Source organism: Ornithorhynchus anatinus, chromosome 7 (assembly GCF_004115215.2).
Source record: "Ornithorhynchus anatinus isolate Pmale09 chromosome 7, mOrnAna1.pri.v4, whole genome shotgun sequence".
NCBI lineage: Eukaryota > Metazoa > Chordata > Mammalia > Monotremata > Ornithorhynchidae > Ornithorhynchus > Ornithorhynchus anatinus.
This window is the reverse complement of record NC_041734.1, coordinates 41,954,908-41,975,327: the sequence shown is the minus strand read 5'-3', so window position 1 is coordinate 41,975,327 and position 20,420 is coordinate 41,954,908. Positions and strand designations below refer to the sequence as shown.

Below are 20,420 nucleotides of genomic sequence, written 5' to 3'. Positions count from 1 at the left end.
GATTTCTTTTAGGCCCTGGATCAATTTGGCATGACTATTCTAAAAACTGGATCTTCCCAGCAGAATGAAATCCCAGCCAATATGATTTCAGTATAGTCTTGCCTAGAGATCAGGGGATGGATTAGATAACTTCTCAATAAACTAGTGGTGTCACATTCTGATGCTTCTCAGAGGGGATTTACTATCATCATGATATAGCCATTGGCAAGTTCAAGGAAACCTGGAGGCCAGTTGTGTCCTGTTTGGATTTGACTGGCAATCAGACTGATGCAGGCTGTGTATTTGTCTCTATGTCTGTGTGTGTGTCTGCTGTCTGACTCAACCTTGGACTGCTTCACCGTTTCCTAAGTCTCCTGATAACACGCTCTAAACAGAAGCAGCCCTGGAAGGCAGGTGTAATTTTTGTCTTTCTTTGTCCAAATCTGGTCCAGTCAAGGAAGGGCTGCCCCGGGAAGTGGGGAGTGGGTCCAGGATCTTCCTTAGGGTCATCGACTGTTGCTCCATCATCCCACTCTTTCCCTCAGTGACGGTGAAGAAAAGGCATCAGAAATTCTGATCACAATTCTCTTGTCCCCATTTCCTTGCTAAGGGTGAAGTGGCTGGATTGTCTAACTCTCCTTCTCTTCGTGTTTGTGTCAACTCAGGTTTGAGGAAACAGAATTTACGAACAACTCTGAAAAGGCCCACTCTGAGAAAAAGTAAGTTTTCATTAAAGTCCAGCCTAATTTGACTATTGGCATTCTCATCTTCTGGCTGGGGAAATACATGAAGAGCCCAGTTAATGGTTTATAATCTTGGCATTTATTTTTCTCGCTCCTTGAATACCTAGGGTGGGTGAGCTGAGAACAGTTGGATCACATTAAATTAGATAGAAGACTTGGGGGTTCTTCAACCTGATTGTGTCTGTTGGGATTTGCTGGCATCAGTCCCCAGATGCTTTGCCTTTCTATTTCTGTGAAAACTTGACGGAGGGCCTTAGAGTATCAGCTGGCATACAGCTGTGTTTCTTTCCAGATTAAATTAAGTTTATTTTGTTTCCTTCTAAGGAGTAAATAACCCAGTTGCAATTATATTTATTAAGTTATCCACTGGAATGCAATGCACCTTACTAAACACTTGCGAAATTACAACCGAAGCAAGAGTTAAGCAGCCCAAATGTGTTATCCTTTTTATGGTGTCAGCATTTCCATTCTGCTTCTGGAGTTGGTTTCGATGGTTAAACGGCATCAACCAATTTAAAAAATCTCAGGGAGAAAAAGATGTTGAGTAAATCCGAATCAGGGTGAAAAACAGCACTATGTGGGTAAATTCTTTCTTCCCAAGTTTTCGAAGCTCATCGCACAGGTGATCTCATTTGTCTTCACGACTCTGTCACGCAAAGCGGAGCAGGTATCAGTAATACCATTTTCAAGTCGGGAAAGCTGAGGCACACAACGGTTAAAAGTGAAATGATCTGCCAAGATCACAGGGCAAGTTGGTGGTCATCAGTGACTTAGAGTCGGTTGGGTTGAGTGAGATTAGATAGGGCGAATGTCCCATAGGGATTTGGCCTGAGCCTGTTTCTGTTCATCAGGCATTTAGAACAGTGCTCTGCACATAGTAAGCACTCAGTAAATACCAGTGAGTGAGTGATTGATTGATTTTCATTATCATGACCTGGATGAAGAAATTGAGACGAGCCTCCCAGCATTATTCCTTTCTCTTCTAGGTGCCAGACAGTCCCAAAGTCAATCTGTGGATTTTCGCTCACCTCAACTTCCTGTGACTTGCTCTAAGGCTAGTGGGACCTTATACCAGGAGAAAATGAAAAAAGGTGACCTCCTTATCATTTTGGTCATTTGGGAAGCAAGGATGAGTGTACTAGGTGACAGGGGAAAGAGTGACCAGTGTGACAGTGGGTGATTGGAAGAAGGATGACGTATTGGATAGAGTGTGGGTCAGGGAGTTAGAAGGGCATGAGTTCTAATCCTCGCTCTGCCCCTTATCTGCTGTGTGACCCTGGGACAAGTCGCTTCACTTTTCTGTTCCTCATCTGTACAATGGGGATTGAGACTGTGAGTCCCAGGTGGGACAGGGACTGTGTCCAAATTGATTTGCTTGGATCTACCCCAGTGCTTAGCACAGTGCCTGGTACACTGTAAGCGCTTAACAAATACCATTATGAATTAATGAATTATTTGGTTATTCTTCACCACGTGACACCCCTGCCATACTGAGTTGGTGCAGAAAAGACACAGGCACTGTGTCAGTTCGGGTCATCGCCCCGGGTGGTTTGGGCGGGAGCAGAAGAGATGCGAGGAAGAGGAAATTGGAAAGAGCACCTAACAATATAATATTTTAGAATGGGAACAGAATTTCTGATTCTACAGGTCAAGTGCATGCCTGATGATATGCTCATCCTCGCGTTTTACTTCGAGCCAAACCCTGGTATCATTTTTGTTTTCTCCCAAGGGAATTGAATCTCACACCAAAAAATATTAGAATAAGTGAATCTCCTGAAATATGGGTACATCCAGCCCCCAGTATGATAGCTCTTCATTATTCAAATAATATCCACTGTAAACTGTAAGCACCTTGTGGGGAAGGATTTCATTCACTAACTCTGTTGTATGGCACTTTCCCAAGTGCTTAATACAGAGCAGTGTATTAAATGCTTGGGAGGGTACAGTACAACAGAGTTAGTAGACACCGTCACTGGTCACAACGAACTTTAAAGCTCAAGGACTGGCTTTCGGCAATGTCGTCATATTATTAAAGTGGTTGATTTTAACCCCAGGTGACTCTGCTCTTCTAATTCAGCTCTTTTTCCAATCACATTTTCCTTCCAATGTGTTCCCAGAAAACCAGAATTGTAACTCTAAATTCAGGATGCTGAGAGAGCAAGATGAAAATGCGGGGCGATTCTCTAAAGAGAAGGAGAATAGAGGGAATCTGGGGTAAAGGGGAACCCCCATAACAACTGTTCTGTCTGTTTCAGGGAGTTTGGAGAAATGTATAATGGATGCTAACGGGAACTGGTTGACGCTAAGGGAATTTGAAATCAAAGGAAAGCGTGAGCACTTCAAGAACTGGAGGAAGAGCATTTCTTGTGGTGGGCATACGCTGGAATGGCTACAGAAGGTGAGTAGAATGGCAACCATTAGCCGTGGGGATGATAGACAAGTGTACATCGGCTACTGTGCCGTGACCCGGCCCACGCGACAACACGGCAGAGTGGATGGAGCACGGGCATGGGAGTCAGAAGGTCATGGGTTCTGATCTTGTCTCTGCCACTTGTCTGCTGTATGACCTTGAGCAAGTCACTTCACTTCTCTAGGCCTCACCTGGGGACTGAGACCGTGAGCCCCATGTGGGAGGCCGACTGTATCCTACCGATTTGTTCGTATCTACCCCAGTGCTTAGTACAATGCCTGGAACATAATAAGTGCTTAACAAATATCACAGTTATTATTGTTATTATTATAACCCTGCCAGACGTTCGAATTGGCCAACTTGAATGCATTTGATTGCACTTCAGGTTCACATTTGCATCTGTCCTTTGTCTTTTTTTAATGGTATTAAACACTTACTATGTGCCAGACACCATACTAAGCAGTGGGGTAGATATAAGCTAATCAGGTTGGACACAGTCTCTGTCCTACAGAGGGCTCACAGTCTTAATCCCCATTTTCCAGATGAGATAACTGAGGCACAGAGAAGTTAAGTGATTTGCCCAAGGTCACAAAGCAGACGAGTGGCAGAGGCAGGATTCGAACCCAGCTCCTGTCGACTCACAGGCCCGTACTCTATCCATTATCCCACACATCTTCACACTGCTTTCAGCTCTTCCTTTTGCAGTGATGCTAGTAATTACTCACCTACCCTTTGAGAGTAGTGTTCGCAAAGTAGAAGGAGACTCTTAAGGAGATTCATACAGAATTCTCAGTCAGGTGCTCAGAAAGTCGTAACTAATCAGTCCATCCTCTTCCCTATCGATCAATCAATCGGTCAATCGGAAGTATTTACTGAGAGCTTAGTGTGTGCAGAGCTTGGTACGAAGTGCTGGGGAGAGTGAAATAGAGTTAAGTAGATTGACTCCCTGGCCTGGAGGGATTTACAATCTAGCAGAGGAGGTAGATAACTAAAATAAATTAGAGAAAGGGGAGAGAAACAGAGTTTAAAAAGTATGGATGGAAGTGCTCTGTTAGGAAGGGAGGGGGTGAGGACTTAACTGGGGGTAACGACTCAAGTGCGTTGGGTGATGTAGTGGGAAGGGATAGGGGAGAAGAGAGGTTAGTCAGGTAGGCAGGGAAAGCTGCCTGCAGGAGATGTGACTTTAGCAGGGCTTCATAGATGGGGAGAGTGCTGATCTGATACGAAGGGAGAGGCAATTGCAGGTGGGAGAGAGGACGGAACAAGAGTTCCACCACACAAGCCACTCTTTTCCTGGCCCCGGGCCGGTCGTTTTCCACCCCCCGGCTCCCCCGTCTCACCCCCAGTCTCCCATCACTTTGCCCTCTGTCCTCCCCTCCCAATCCTCTTTTCCCTAACCCCAAAAGCAGAGAGGGAGATAGTAACGTGGGGAAATGTGGTCATTTCTGAAGTGGGTGAAACCAAAACGTTGCTACCTCACTTCTTTACTCAGTAACCTAGAAATGGTTCTGGAAGAGGAGTAGGGGAGGTATGGTAAGACACAATCCAAGAGACTCAAGAGCACTTTGGTGGGTGGCAGGATTAATAACTTTGAGAATGATGATCTTCAAATAACACTTCCAATAAACTCCATTCGTTTTTCAGGAGCGATTAATTCCCAAGCCTCCAACACAATACAGGAGAAGGAAGGTAATCGTTCTCATGACTTTTCCCTAAGCCTTCAGGACACTCTGTGCTTGTGAATATGCTTTGTGAGGGGAGAAAACCTTAATAGCTCACTTAATTTAAAACCATTTAAAACAGTACCCCTCTTTAGAGCAGGGCAGACTAAAAATATTAAAGCCAACCAGCGAAACACAAAGTTCTTAATACCGTATCCTAAGACGATTTCTTTTGAGAACACAGTGGATGTTGAATGAACCACCGGGAGTTCATATTTGCTACTTCATCGTTACTTGACTTTTTTCACCAAAGAGCGTACATCTGTAACCTTGTGAACTTGCTGTCAGTCTTCTGACAATAGGTCTTTCAAAAGAACTCACCCCGTCGTTTTCACTCAGAGTTGAAAAGTGGAGATCCAGGGATTAAAAACCTTGTCCAAAACATCATTTTTAGAAGGGAATTTGAGTAAGGGTCTGTAGAATAGTTCCTGTGTTTCACAAGGAAGCAAATGTGCCCTCTGTATGAGATGGGCCTCCAGGAATCAGAGATTTTATTCTACCAGTCAATCGATTAATCGTATTTAATGAGTACCTACTATGTGAAGAGCACTGTAATAAGCACTTGGGAGAGTACAGTACAATAGAGTTGGTAAATACGTTCCCTGTTCACAAGGAGTTTATAGTCTAGGAGGATTGGCTTACAACCTAGGACTCCTTGAGGGAGGGAGACGGGGGTTGGGAAACAGACTCAACTCCACTGCACCACCTCTTATACCTCCGATCTTCTTGTTAATCCAGACTATTCATTCCTACCAAACGATGAAGGCGAGGTCAGGGTCGGGGAACCCTGAGTTTTGTTTCTGCAGATATACCTATCCCATCCAATGGTCCATTAGCCAGGAGCTCCATCAGCCCCGCCTCTTCACCCTTTTTATCCAGCTCATGTAAGCGTGGCCTGGTGCTCCGCACTGCGGGGGTAGGGATTGGACTCAATCTGAGGCAAATGCAAACAGGCAGGCCCAAGGGCTAATGCCACCAATTCCTTCAAATCCATCTCAGCCTTGGGTGTGGGGGTCTGGATTTACCAGGGCTGGGCAGACAATTCTTTTGACAAACCAGTTTAGCAACCAATCCACCTTCCCAGGTGTCCTCCAGACCATAACTAAATTTTCTGGGACTTCCAGAGCCTAGCCCAGATCCCCTTACCCCTCCCCTCACACACAAGATCATTCCAGTCCTGGCCTGTAGTCCCAGATCTGCATTGGGAATGAACAAAATATGGATGCCACCTCCCAAGTCTACCCGTGTGTACACATGGATAGACACAAACACGCACACACACACAGATTGTGGGTGGGAGAAAAGATATCTAAGCCCGTAGAGATAGCCATCGAATTTATGGGAGAGGGGAAGAGAGAGAAATGGACAATCCTTCTGCCCTCCATCCCTCACACACTTTTAGCATTCCACAGGGCTATTCCCGGGAGGCTGCTGGCCATAAGACAGCATCACTTCTGACCACTTCACGATAGCAAGGACAGCCCCCTGGACCTTTTCCAATGCACCTTCTGGAGGGTATTGGAAGAACACGCAGAGCTCTATGTTAGGAGACATCCTCAGGGGATGAGGTTGGGCGAATCCACCCTCTGTCCCCTCCAAAGTATCCCACCCAGTCCTCATCTGGCCGTGGGACTCTTCCCTACGTGGACGTGGTATATAAAGATCATGAGAACCATGCGGTGCCGTCTGAGGAGTCGATAGGTTCTAACGGTATGTTGGGAGAAAGAATTACCGTGGCTGTCCCCGAATCGTGTTAAACAATGGTTAACTTTGAGACCATTTTATTTCAGAGGGTGGTACGGAAGAAGTTGCCTTTGAAGGAGTCCCAGAGACCTGGTCAGTAGTGGGCTTGAATGAAGTTGGTGATGGGTTAAAGGGCTAAAGGGGCCATTCCTCTTAGGCAGAAGCGGCTGGGTTGAAGGTGGCACCGGACACCTCCACTGAAGTCCTTCAGTGAGCGGCTGTCAAGCCCACCCCATCCAGATTTGGGCCCTGTCCCCCAGCTTCCCCCAGTGGGATAATAGGCACCCGTGGGCTGGGCCAGTGCACCATCAGAGATTCCACCCCCTGCCTATCTGTTCAACCCTCATGGCCTCACATTCCTCAGGACCCCCCCCAATTGCATAAAGTCACCCCTGACCTGGTCGGCACCATCACATTTTGGCTGAGGGTTGAGTAAAGGCATGTTAAAGTAGGAAATGGGGGACACTTTCTGTGAGGCATTCTGCTTTACCCATCCCCTTCCCCCCGATTGTCATCATTCTGTCCCCAAAGCATTTGAGTTTGTTGGATGGTCTCCTTCAGTAGCTCTGGGTGGGCCGGGTCCATACTTTACCGATTTTATTTGCCGTTGGCCCGGCTGTTTGGGGAGAGACTGAAATTGTACTGCTGACTCTGGCATGCTCTATTTGAAAGATTGATATCACACCTGACTATTTCCATGTGTTCATTTAACTCCTAGTTTCTTATCTGGTATTTGTTAAGCGCTTACGATGTGCAGAGCACTGTTCTAAGCGCTGGGGTAGATACAGGGTAATCAGGTTGTCCCACATAATAATAATAATAATAACGTTGGTATTTGTTAAGCGCTTACTATGTGCCGAGCACTGTTCTAAGCTCTGGGGTAGACACAGGGGAATCAGGTTGTCCCACTTGGGGCTCACAGTCTTAATCCCCATTTTACAGATGAGGGAACTGAGGCACCGAGAAGTTAAGTGACTTGCCCAAAGTCACACAGCTGACAGGTGGCCGAGCCGGGATTCGAACCCCTGACCTCTGACTCCCGAGCCCGTGCTCTTTCCACTGAGCCACGCTGCTTCTCTATATTATTTGTTCAAATAGTGTTGCTTCTGGTTGGGTGGATCGGGTAATTTTAGTTTCCGGGAGGATTTCTAAATGTTTAATAGCAGAGCCTAACTGCGCGGGCTTAGAGGCCAGATACCAGAAGTCCCGGAGTCAGATACAGGCATTCTGAGAGGGGGATTTGAAAGTCAGCGCTGGAGGAAACAGTTCTCCATCCGGGAAGTGTCTTTAGCTTCCTCCCTGCTCCCTTCTTTTCCCACACCTGAACAGTTGACAGCTGAGAGAGCAGGAGATTTGGAAGCAGGAAACTTAGCCAAGTTTCCCTTTGCTATCCATCCTGCCGCAGGAGAGGGTACTTCTGGAACTTTCATCATGTCCGGCTGGGGTTAGTGGGGATTGAGCAGCAGGTAGCTACTACATAGGCAGGCCAGTGACCATGCTTTGCTGCTGTTTAAAGTGGATGGTTAAGTTGCCCTTCCAGGGTCCAATATTTGCCAACTCTGCAGCTGGCTACCTGAGCTTCCTGACCCTGGGTGTGGTCCTGGTTTTGGCAGTGGAGGTTGGTGTCTCCAGCAAATTTTTATTTATTTATTTATATAATAGTATTTATTGAGCGCTTACTACGTGCAGAGCACCATACTAAGCGCTTGGAATGTACAAATCGGCAACAGATAGAGTCCCTGCCCTCTGACGGGCTTACAGTCTAATCGGGGGAGACGGACGGACAGAACAATAGCAAAATAGAATCAAATGACAACCATCTCCGTTCCCTTCCCTCCTCGAGCCCCAGGGCGCTCCCCCGATTTTAACGTTTACCCAGACACTTTTGCAGCAGCAAAACCCCTGGGACCGAGGCGTGAATTAGAAATGCCACAGGAGGGAGGAGTGTGTCGGGGAGACATTCCGGAGGACTGCCTCCCAAACTCGAGATCTGCAGATTGAAATCCACCCTGGCAGTCTGAATTCCTTCCTGAACATTCTCCTTTCTAGCTCCTGGGGCAGGAAGGGAGGAATCGGGAGCAACAGCAGGCCTCCCAGCTTACCTGAAACCCCTCGCCGATGTAAACTCCTTTCTGGTAACATGTGGAGAGGTCGTGGGAAACTTATACAAGAATCGCTTCGCCTCAGGTGAGTTCTGGTTCTCATCCATTTGTTCCTAAGAGGCAGCCAGGTGTCTCTGGGAAAGCGATCGGCATTTCTGTTTCTCCCGCTCCCAGCAAGGTTCGGTATGGATTAAGGATTTAGCTCCTCGGCTCGTATTTCCAAGACTCCCATCTCTTCCCGCTCCCTCCTCTGAGGTCTTAGTGACTTCACTTCAGGCCCATCCTTAATTCCCTCCCTTATCTGATACATTCGCCCCACCCCTGCCAAAAAAAATTCCCGCCAGGGTCAAACCTCTGCTGCCCGGAGTTGCTTTGTTGCCATAACGTATTGACTGTTACATGACTCTGGTGTGTTGTCCTCTCCCAGTGGTCTGCACACAGAAGCAATCAATCAATGCAATTGATTGATTGATCTCTAGGTGTAACAGGACCAAGATTCCACTTTAAACTTATCTCCCTCCAAATTTCAGACACGAGTGGTCCCTGCTACACCAAAGTTGCCCCCGACCGAGGGCGATGAAGAAGATAATGGGTTGCCAGAGATGAAAAGCTGTGATTGGTATTCAGTAGTCCCCTCCGACTCCTGAGACCAATCCGCTTTAGAATCCCCTTTCTCTGAAGAGGCGCGGTGGCTCAAAGAAAGCCAGTAACCACTGGGCTATCCACCAAGTTAAATCGGAGAGTTCTGGATTTGGCTTCGTTGTCCCAGCCATCACGTGGGAGAGCATGGAACATGTGAATCGATCAATCGGCCAGTCAGTGTGGCTCCTCAAACTGGCAGCCAGTGAGGGAGCGTCACCGGAATGGGGGATGAGATAGTTTCTGTTCATTCCCCAGCAGCATCCTCCTCAGGACTGCACGGTGAAAAGAAATTCCACTTTCTCCTGGAACTACATCATTTGGTAGGAGTGCTTTGAGTATTCCTGGGAAGCAGAGTGGACCATCTGGGAGATCTGACTGGAGGAAAGGGACTAGGGAAGATGTGGAAATGAAAGGAATTGCCTGGGAATTGTAGGGCCACATCATCATCGTTATCATTAATGGTATTTATTGAGTGTTTACCGTGTGCGAGCAGTGCACTAAGCGCTTGGGAGAGTACAGGACAGCAGAGTTGCCACATAGATGACTCCTGGAAATAGGAACTCCTGGGTTTTATTATTCCTGATTTGCTTTCCTTTTTACAGGAAGTCGGGGAAAATGCATCCGAACGGACAAGCACTGGTTCACCCCAGAGGAATTTCTGAACTCAGCTGACAAAATTGATTTTCTGTCTTGGTTCAAGGAAATCCGGGCCTCAGACATCCCCCTGCAAACCCTGATTGAGGTAGTTCACGCAAACCCTGGTGGGAAGACTTACCGCCCGCCGGGGAAATGGCTTGTGGAAGGTTAATTTGTCTATTTAAATATGGACACCTCTGGGACTCCAAGGTCCCTGTGAGACTCCAAGGGGCCTGTGGGACTCCAGGGGTCCTGGTGGGACTCCAAGGGGCCTACCCCTAGATGGATCCCCAGCTCATGTGAGCTCCGAGTGAACATGTGACCAGAAGGAGGGTGATGCCACGTGGTAGGAAAACAGAGTGGTTTGGTCTTGTTTCCTCCCACCTGTAAACAAGACATTCTCCCAGGAAACAGAAGCCAAAGTCAGGAGGTGATATGGAAGGCAAAACATGCGGAGTTCAAATTGTAAGTTCTGAAGACAGCTGAGCAGGGCCCCGAAATTCATTAACTGGCTGTTCCTTGAAATGCGGTGGCGAACACAGCTGCCTCCTTGACTCTAGACCCCGATTTTTTGTCCGAATAGTTGTGGCGTAAATGACGTATCTGTACTCTTTTCGATCTGCTTCTCTTTTGAACAGAAAAAAATTCTGCGACTTCACACCAACCAGTGCAGGTGTCTCCTCTGCACGGAGGGTACCCCTCATGTACGTATCCTCTTGCCGTCCTTTTCTCTGAACGAGATGGTGGTTTTCCCGGGGACAGTGTCTGACTCGGAGATCTAGCCGCCTGGGTCTGGTTTGGTGTGTGTGTGTGTTCATTCCCTCGTTAAATCTTTGCCCAAGGTCAGCAGAAAATTAGGTTGAGTGGGGCCCTTACTCCCTAAAAAGGAGGTCACCTGTCAATGTGGGGGAAAGCCAGGGATTTCTTCGCTAGAGTTGGAGCTATACGGTATGTTCTCCGTCCAAGCCCCAGACCCATGACTCTGGGCTGGGTTTAAGATAATCCCGGTGATGTAGCGGGGAGGAGGGACAAGGAGGAAACAGGGCAGAGTCCATTACTCGACAGTTCTGGGACCTGATCAATTTAGGACGTTTGGCTACTTGACTGACGGGAGGGTGCCCTACCTGGGTTTTGTCTCTGGTTTGGCTCAAGCTGACTCCCACGTTCCCCGACCGACCACGAAACCGCGAAATGCTGAACTCAGTCAGATTCCTCCCCCTTTCAGTTCATAATCGCTGACACAAACAGTCCTCGACCATGCCGGCGCCAAACAGGTCTGTTCCCCAGCTGAGGTCTAAATGACCTGTAGCGGTGAATATTGTAATGGGATCTGTTAAGCACCGACTACGTGACAAGCACGGGGCTACTAGTTAATCAGATGAGACAAAGTCCCGTCCCACATGGAGTTCGGAGTTAGATGATTTCGTGGAAACCCAGCTAGACTCCTTACAGTGAAACTTAAAGGCCTCTGTCCCAGATGCTCGTACGTCAACTCTTCGCCCCAGCTTTGCCAAAATACGGATGGATCCGGTTCAAAGGCAGCAAGGGAAAACAACCACGAGGCTGGCCCTGACTTCTTCCATCCCCTCAGCTCTTAGGGCCCAGTGGGGAGCCCGGCTGACCTTCCCCATCCCTTCCCTGTTCCTCGGATCCGGAGGGGAACCGGAGGTGGGCTGAGCTATTGACTTGTTTTATTTCCCCCTGGTGAGTCACCATTCCCGCCACCTTCTTCATCCTCACTGGGCTCAACGCCAGGAGCGAGAGTCTCCTCTCAACTCCAGCTCCAGAGTCCCAGGTAGACGAGCCCTTCATCCCGTTGTCGGGCAGGGATTGTCTCTATCTGTTGCTGTTGTACTGTCTTAGTACAGTGCTCGGCACACAGTAAGCGTCTAATAAGTACGACTGAATGAATGAACGGATATATCCACCTCGCCCCTACCCGGTTGGCCCGAGGAGCCCGAGTATGAGGACGTCCGGGCTCCAGATAATAATAAAAATGGCATTTGTTAAGCGCTGTCAGCACTGTTCTAAGCGCTGGGATAGAGACGAGCTAATCAGGTTGGACACAGTCCCTGCTCTACGTGGGGCTCACGGTCATAATCCCCATTTTGCAGATGAGGTAACTGAGGCACAGAGAAGTTAAGTCACTTGCCCAAAGTAACACAGCAGATAAGTGGCGGAGTGGGGATTCGAATCCAGGTCTTTCTGATTCCCAGGCCCGGTGTTCTATCCACTAGGCCATGTGGATCCTTTTCAAGGCTCACCCCGCTGGGTCAGATGGTCCCCACATTGCCAGAGTGCTTAGAACACGGTAAGCGCTCAACAGATGCGATGGAATTAACGAATGAATGGAGCCAGAGCTGCTGCTCTTGGCATAGAGATTCGTCAAAATCATCCTTAGAGGTTGGCAACCCGACTCACCACCCTACTCCTTAACCGACCCCCCAGGTTGGCTTCCTTCACCTCCACTGTAATTTATCGTTCTAGCCTGAAAACGATGACGAGTGTGCCGTCTGTAGGAATGGGGGGATGCTGATCTGCTGTGACTCGTGTCCCAATTCATTTCACGAAGACTGCCACATCCCTAAGGCTCTCTCCAGTAGGTCGGTACGATTGTTCTTGTGCAGAAAGTTGGGTGGCTGGTTTGGAGCGAAGGGGAGATTGCGGAGACTTCAGATTTCGAAATTTTGTGACCTCCTACCCGGCGGTTAATTTCTGGGCGTAGTGTTTGGAGGAGAAAAAAGATCCAAGTTTTCCTTCCCCCTAATTGCCCATTAGAGGTTCTCTTTCATCGTTGACAGAAAGCACCGTGTGGACAGGTGATGTGTCTATTTTTGTAGTGTACTCTCCCAAGTGCTTAGTACAGTGCTTAGCACAAAGTAAACACTCAATAAATACGGTTGAATGAATTAGTTAATTAATAATAAGAAATGCAGTGTTTGTTACAAGCTTGCTATTGCTAAGCCCCGGGGTAAATACAAAGCAATCGCATCAGGCATAGTCACCATCCCACCGAGGGCTCGCGGTCTAAGAAGGGAAAACAAGTATTGAATCCTCACTTTACAGATGAGGAAACTGAGTCCTAAAGACACAATCAATCAGTGGTATTTATTGAGCTCTTACTATCTGCCGAGCACTGTACTGAGCACCGGAGAGAGAAATGATAATAATAATGTTGGTGTTTGTTAAGCGCTTACTATGTGCAGAGCACTGTTCTAAGTGCTGGGGGAGATACAGGGTCATCAGGTGGTCCCACGTGAGGCTCACAGTCTTCGTCCCCATTTTACAGATGAGGTCACTGAGGCCCAGAGAAGTTAAGTGACTTACCCACAGTCACAAAGCTGACAAGCGGCGGAGCTGGGATTCGAACCCATGATCTCTGACTCCCAAGCCCGGGCTCTTTCCACTGAGCCACGCTGCTTCTGTAGAGTGCAATAGAGTTGGTAGACATGTTCTCCTCCCACAACAAGTTTATGGTCAGCGTGGCTTAGTGGAAAAAGCCCAGGCTTGGGAGTCAGAGGCTCTGGGTTCTAATCCCACTTCTGTCACTTGTCAGCTGCGTGACTTTGGGCAAGTCACTTAATTTCTCTGGACCTCAGTTCTTTCATCGTAAAATGGGGGTGACACCTATGAGCCCTAAGTGGGATACCCTGATTACCTTGTATCTACCCAGCGCTTAGAACAGTGCTTTGCACATAGCAAGCGCTTAACAAAAGCCATCACTATTATTACTGTTAAGCATTTTGTCCGAGGTCCCACAGCAGGCCAATGGCAGGGCCGGGATTAGAAACCAGAGCTCCTGACTTCCAGTCCTGAACTCATTTCACTAGGCATGTTGCTCCATGAAAGGACAACTGTTTCTGGGTATTTTTGCATATCCGGATAAAAGCAACGCGGGAGCTTATTCGGGAAAACAACAATACGGGAATGATGAATTTGATCATTTTGTGAGTGGCGCAAAGGGCCCAAGTTGGACCGCGTTTTGACCCTCTCTCGGGACAATATCAGCGAAGGTCATTACTTTCGACTGGAAGATCGCTATCCTCATCACACCGAGACCTGGCTCCGCCATCTCTCCTACAGACGCCTCTGGGTCTCACTCCAATCTCCCTGGGAGACGCCATCCCACCGTCAGTCCCCGCAAGTGCCCCTGGAGTTCTGGTGCAGAGGCCTAAATTTTTCGGGGAATTGGGAAAGCCAGGGGACGGGAGGGGTCGTCCACAAAGGTCAGCCTCGCTCAGCTGTTTGTCAGGGGAACCCCGAGAAGGCAAGGTTAATGAAAGGACCTTTTCCTTGGCTTCACTTTCTGTCCCTCATTTTCAGCCCAGAATGGATCTGCACCTATTGCCGAATGGAGAAAGCTGAGAAGAGATGTCCACCAAACGTGGCGCGTCATCCAGAGTTGCAGGTCCTAAAGATGAAGATGCTTCCGGAAGAACTCTTGGTGAGTCTGATCGTTAACTCTGAAAGCTACTCCTCTTGTATGGGGCACACGGTCCATCATATTCATTGAGTGTAGCGCTGTATTAAGCATTTGGGAGAGCACGATATAACGGAGTTGACAGACACTTTCCCTACCCACAGTGAGTTTATAGTCTAGAGGGGGAGTCAGACTTTAATAGAAAGAAAGAAATTACGGCTGGGTACGTAGGTACCGTGGGGCTGAGGGAGGGGTGAGTAGAGGGAGCGAAACAAAGAACCAGGGCCACACAGAAGGGAGTGGGAGAAGCGGAAATGAGGGCTTAGTGGGGGAAGGTTTCTTGATGCGTCTTTAATGAGGTTTTGAAGGTAGTGCGAGTGATCAGATACGGAGAGGGAGGTTGTTCCAGGCCAGAGAACGGATGTGGTTAAGAGGTCGGTGGCTAGGTAGATGAAAGCAAGGTACGGTGAGCGGGCTGGCATGAGAGGAGCAAAGTGTTCAGGTTGGGAGCAAATAAGATAAGGAACAAATGTCCATAAGCCTCTATCCCGGATCTGCCGCTTGTCAGCTGTGTGACTGTGGGCAAGTCACTTCACTTCTCTGGCCCTCAGTTAACTCACCTGTAAAATGAGGATTAGGACTGTGAGCCTCACGTGGGACAATCTGATTACGCTGTATCCACCCCAGCGCTTAGAACAGTGCTCTGCACATAGTAAGCGCTTAACAAATACCAACATTATTATTATTACTATTATTATGAAAACCTGGCCCCGGGGACACAATTCCCTCTAGTTCTGAACCCAGCCGGGTGGGCATATAGGTTACGGTGGACATTCAACACTCAGCTCCCCCGGTATCTTGCTTCTCAAGGGAGTAAGTCACTCTATTTCTCCCGTCTCCGGACTACCAGTCCCGAACTTTTTTCCCTAGCAAAAGCAAAAATGCTGGGAAAAGGGATATCAGAAACTGTGGGGATTTGAGGGGAGCCGTTTGGATTGATCATTTGAATTTGGAGTGGAAAAGGAGAAAAGTATTTTTTCTCCCCTTCCAATCCTGGTGGAATTTCAGTACCTTTGGAAGCCCGATTATAAACTGCAAACAAGTGGGAGGGAAAGCAGAAAATATTCCCCAGCTCCTTATCAGAGAGAAGCAGCGCGGCTCAGTGGAAAGAGCCCGGGCTTGGGAGTCAGAGGTCATGGGTTCTAGTCCCGGCTCCGCCGCTTGTCAGCTCTGTGACTCTGGGCAAGTCACATCACTTCTCTGTGCCTCAGTTGCCTCATCTGGAAAATGGGGATTAAGACTGTGAGCCCCACGTGGGACCTGATTACCCTGTATCTACCCCAGCGCTTAGAACAGTGCTTGGCACATAGTAAGAGCTTAACAAATACCAACATTATTATTATCATTAGGCCCCGGGAAACTTTGGAAGTATCAGTCTGAGCTGATTCACAGTCCCTCAGGACCCAGGCTTCCAGCTCCAGAGTCTCCGGAGACGAGGAAGGGTCTGTGACCGAGCAGGCAGATACGCGACCCCCTTCCCCAGCCCTGCTTCCTCCCCCAGACCCGCCCCCTCCTAGGGGAAATGTCAAAATCGAGGCTCAGCAGATGGGAAAAAGGGAATAATCGCTTGGTAAAGCTTCCCCTATCAATGTCAATCTTGGGACATTCACCAAGCGTGAGGAGCTCTGTCCATAAAGCCGTGTCCGCTTCCTAGTAGCCTCATTCGGAGAAGAGCCCAAGGTAGCAGTGGAAAATCCCAGGCTCACTGGCTTAAAATACCATTAACTGATTAAACACCCTCCGAGTGCTGCTAAATACATTCTTATCTTTCGCAGAAATGTGAGTTTCTTCTCTTGAAGATCTTTTGCCTCTATGACAGTAAGATTTTTATCGAGGATCCAGAACGGGTAAGTGACAGCTATGGAAACATCTAAATAAAAAGAATCGGTAATACTTTCAGGGGGCCCTTATCCCCAAACATTTCCTAGTGGAGTTTATGAAATCGGACCCATTCCCTCCGTTGACCGTACGCATCTGTACGGAGGATTTCTCCTGGCTTGGGTCCAGTGTGAAGGTTTTTCTTCGATATGACCTTGGATTAGAAAGCAGGTGTCTCAGCATTCAGTTTTAGCAGTGCTTCGACCTTTATCAGAGATAAGCTTCGGAGCACACTTCGTTTTCCCTTCAGACTACCATCCATTTTCTTTGGACCGGTTCTAGGAGGGGTGGAATGATTTCATTTTATGGGCACCATGGAATGGGAAAACACTAATTTCGGGGGCACCTTGCAATAAACTACCTCTTCACCCCCTCGCGCGTTATCTTGAAGTGTTGAGGGGGTGACCCTCGTAGCAGAGAGTGGGAGAGCACTCTCTCCCTCTCAGCTGCGGGCCTGGGCTGCCCCATGTGCCCCCCCCCCCCCCCCCGTGATGTTCCTCCGATTGGGCTGGAAAAGTCTTCAGTTGAAAAGGGTGGAGGAGCCAGGGTAGGGCATGCTGGTGAACTTGGAGAGGCAGAGAGGATAGGAAGAAAGGGGAAGACACCATCTTTCTATGCGGAGTTTAAAAGTAGAAAGTTAATGCTCCGAGATTTTCCTCCCAGAACTACCACTGCCCTGGTGAGAAAATTGACCAAAGAAATTGGCCAACACAGAGAAGTTCTCAGAGAATGGACTTAAAATTTAGAAACAAATAGTGGAAAATTATATTTTGGTTGCACACTCCAACCCTTTAGCCTCTTTTTCCTTCCTTCCTTCCTTCCTTCCTTCCTTCCTTCCTTCCTTCCTTCCTTCCTTCCTTCCTCCTTCCTTCCTTCCTTCCTTCCTTCCTTCCTTCCTTCCTTCCTTCCTTCCTTCCTTCCTTCCTTCCTTCCTTCCTTCCTTCCTCCTTCCCTCCTTCCTTCCCTCCTTCCTTCCCTCCTTCCTCCCTCCTTCCTTCCCTCCTTCCTTCCCTCCCTCCCTCCTTCCCTCCTTCCCTCCTTCCCTCTTTCCCTCCCTCCCCCCTTCCCCCCTTCCCCCCTTCCCCCTTCCCTCCTTCCCTCCCTTCCCCCTTCCCTCCTTCCCTCCCTCCCTCCCTCCTCCCTCCTTCCTTCCTTCCTTCCTTCCTTCCTTCCTTCCTTCCTTCCTTCCTTCCTTCCTTCCCTCCTTCCCTCCTTCCCTCCTTCCCTCCTTCCCTCCTTCCCTCCTTCCTTCCCTTCCTTCCTTCCTTCCTTCCTTCCTTCCTTCCTTCCTTCCTTCCTTCCTTCCTTCCTTCCTTCCTCCTTCCCTCTTCCCTCCTTCCCTCCTTCCTCCTTCCTTCCTTCCTTCCCTTCCTTCCTTCCTTCCTTCCTTCCTTCCTTCCTTCCTTCCTTCCTTCCTTCCTTCCTTCCTTCCTTCCTTCCCTCCTTCCCTCCTTCCCTCCTTCCTCCTCTCTTCCTCCTTTCCTCCCTCTCCTTCCTCCTTCCCTCCTTCCTCCTGTCCTCCCTTCCTCCTTTCCTCCCTCTCCTCCCTCCTTCCATCCTTCCTCCCTCCCTCCTTCCCTCCCTCCCCCCTTCCCCCTTCCCCCCTTCCCCCCTTCCCCCTTCCCTCCCTCCCTCCCTCCCTTCCCCCTTTCCCCCTTCCCTCCCTCCCTCCCTCCTCCCTTCCCCCCTTCCCCCCTTCCTCCCTTCCCCCCTTCCCCCCTTCCCCCTTCCCCTCTTCCCCCCTTCCCCCCTTCCCCCCTTCCCTCCTTCCCTCCTTCCTTCCTTCCTTCCTTCCTTCCTTCTTTCCTTCCTTCCTTCCTTCCTTCCTTCCTTCCTTCCTTCCTTCCTTCCTTCCTTCCTTCCTTCCTTCCTCCCTTCCCCCTTCCCCCTTCCCCCCTTCCCCTCTTCCCCCTTCCCCTCTTCCCCCCTTCCCCCTTCCCCCCTTCCTTCCTTCCTTCCTTCCTTCCTTCCTTCCTTCCTTCCTTCCTTCCTTCCTTCCTTCCTTCCTTCCTTCCTTCCTTCCTTCCTTCCTTCCTTCCTTCCTTCCCTCCTCCCTTCCTCCTTTCCTCCCTCTCCTTCCTCCTTCCCTCCTTCCTCCTGTCCTCCCTTCCTCCTTTCCTCCCTCTCCTCCCTCCTTCCATCCTTCCTCCCTTCCTCCTTTCCTCCCTCTCCTTCCTCCTTCCCTCCTTCCCTCCCTCCCCTTCTCCTTCCCTCCCTCCATCCCTCTATCCCCCTATCCCAGTTGAGTTTGCTGCTGATGCTGGGAATGACAGGGTAGGTTCCTGATTCACATGGGGTTTTTCAAAACTTTTCTTGCCAAATTTTTCTCCCCAGATTAAAGACTACTACCAGCATATCAAGGAGCCTATGTGGTTGAATCTGATAAAGGAAAGGCTGCACCAGGGGATGTACAATACAATAGAGGGTTTTGTGCTTGATATGCGTCTAATCTTTAAGAACTGTTGGAAATTTAACAAGGTAAAGTGGAAATTCCTGCTTTTTTCTCATCCCATCTTCTAGAATTTGAGCCCTACTGAACTGTTCATTTTGTAAATGATCCCCATCATTAAAGATTAGACAGCCTAGTTTAAATATCTGGGAATCTACCTGAAAGTGTTTATTCTCTATCTGCATTTAACAATCAATCACTCTGGATTTGACTAAGGTTTCTGTTTCTACGAAACGTGGCATTTAATTCAATTTTCTTCTATGAAAGAGTTACAGGGCACTTAAAAGGAAAACATTAAATATAATTTCTCTAGGCCTTAGTAAGGCTTCTGATTCCGTTTTACATGCTACTGTCATCCTACAAGTTAAAAATACGTACCACACCTATGATGTTAATGAGAAATTAGCAATTTTTAGTTCTGGATGGATTAAGTGTTTTTCTGCCTGGAAGCAGTGGCCTGGATTAGATGACCCTTCGAGTGTCCTTTCAGTTCCGTGATTCTATGATTTACGATAGTGCCGGTGTCGATGTGGAGGAGACAAAAGTCGGGCTGAAGAAAAATTTCTAGATTCCATTGTCATGGGATGTTTTTTGTTGTTGTCGTTTTGTTCGTTTGGTTTTTTTCAGAACAACAAGTTTGGCCAAATGGGAATTAAACTGAAGAAGGTATTTGAGAAGAATTTCAAACAAGTGTTTTCTATACAGGAAATAGAAGAGGCCTGCTAACTGGCTTTTCTCTTGTCTGCATTCTGGTCAGCCTCAACAGTGTTACACTGATTTTTGTGCACTTTTGTCATTTAAGTGTCAGGTTGGGGCTCTCATAGTGCCTACATTTCTGCCTTGGAATATAATCAGCTATAATCAGCTTCGCCCTGGTTGGGAAAGGGGGTGGGAGGGGACACATATCCATCTAGGCTAAAAATCACTTTGTAATTCTTTTTGTATATTTTACAAATAACATTTTAAGCTCCGTACTAAAAAGCATCTACGCTCCTTCCCTGGATGTCAAACTCTTAGAGTAAAACTCCTGCTTCTTCCTTTAGAACTGGGCGATTCCCCAGTTCTACGATTGCAAGGGACCTTGGAAATCAGGAAGGGTTTAGTGCTGAAGGAGTACTGCAGCTCTCTGCCCAAATCCCACTTCTCTGCAGGTATTCAAGGAAAAGTGGGAAGGGAGAAGCATGTACCCAGCTAGCCTCCATATACAATCCCAGGAATCCTCCTGGGTAATCATTCAGACTGACAGAAATGTTGTTTGCGTTGTGCTGTCGAAGGGGATATTTTCGTGGCCTATTCGTTCATTCAATAGTATTTTTGAGTGCTTACTATGTGCAGAGCACTGTACTAAGCGCTTGGAATGTACAAATCGGTAACAGAGACAGTCCCTGCCCTTTGACGGGCTTACAGTCTAATCGACTAATATGTGTTGTGGGAATGGGAGGATGAATGAAGACCTGTAATTTCCAGGTTGTGGAAATTACAAATCACGGTATTTGTTAAGCGCTTACCGTGTGCCAGGCACTGTACTAAGCGCAGGGGTTGATACAAGCTAATCAGGTTGGACACAGTCCGTGTCCCACATGGGGCTTACAGTCTTAATCCCTATTTTACGGATGAGATAACAGAGGCACAGAGAA

The 20,420-nt window shown here is 48.3% G+C and overlaps 1 protein-coding gene across 4 annotated transcripts in view; it reads left to right on the top strand.

Moving 5' to 3' along the window:
- LOC100083172 (nuclear body protein SP140-like) overlaps positions 1 to 19,757 on the top strand; it is a 38,382-nt gene extending 18,625 nt beyond the window's left edge. For all 4 annotated transcript variants that reach the window (XM_029069524.2, XM_029069525.2, XM_029069527.2 and 1 more), the window contains 13 exons: positions 645 to 698; positions 1,709 to 1,813; positions 2,978 to 3,120; positions 4,777 to 4,821; positions 6,644 to 6,689; positions 8,646 to 8,783; positions 9,943 to 10,082; positions 10,615 to 10,680; positions 12,464 to 12,579; positions 14,300 to 14,420; positions 16,232 to 16,303; positions 18,669 to 18,812; positions 19,411 to 19,757. In XM_029069524.2, coding sequence (XP_028925357.1) covers positions 645 to 698; positions 1,709 to 1,813; positions 2,978 to 3,120; positions 4,777 to 4,821; positions 6,644 to 6,689; positions 8,646 to 8,783; positions 9,943 to 10,082; positions 10,615 to 10,680; positions 12,464 to 12,579; positions 14,300 to 14,420; positions 16,232 to 16,303; positions 18,669 to 18,812; positions 19,411 to 19,509 — 1,289 coding nt within the window. In that variant the 3' untranslated portion in view covers positions 19,510 to 19,757. The remainder of the gene's footprint in view (positions 1 to 644; positions 699 to 1,708; positions 1,814 to 2,977; positions 3,121 to 4,776; positions 4,822 to 6,643; positions 6,690 to 8,645; positions 8,784 to 9,942; positions 10,083 to 10,614; positions 10,681 to 12,463; positions 12,580 to 14,299; positions 14,421 to 16,231; positions 16,304 to 18,668; positions 18,813 to 19,410) is intronic.
- Positions 19,758 to 20,420: the final 663 nt, after the last annotated feature.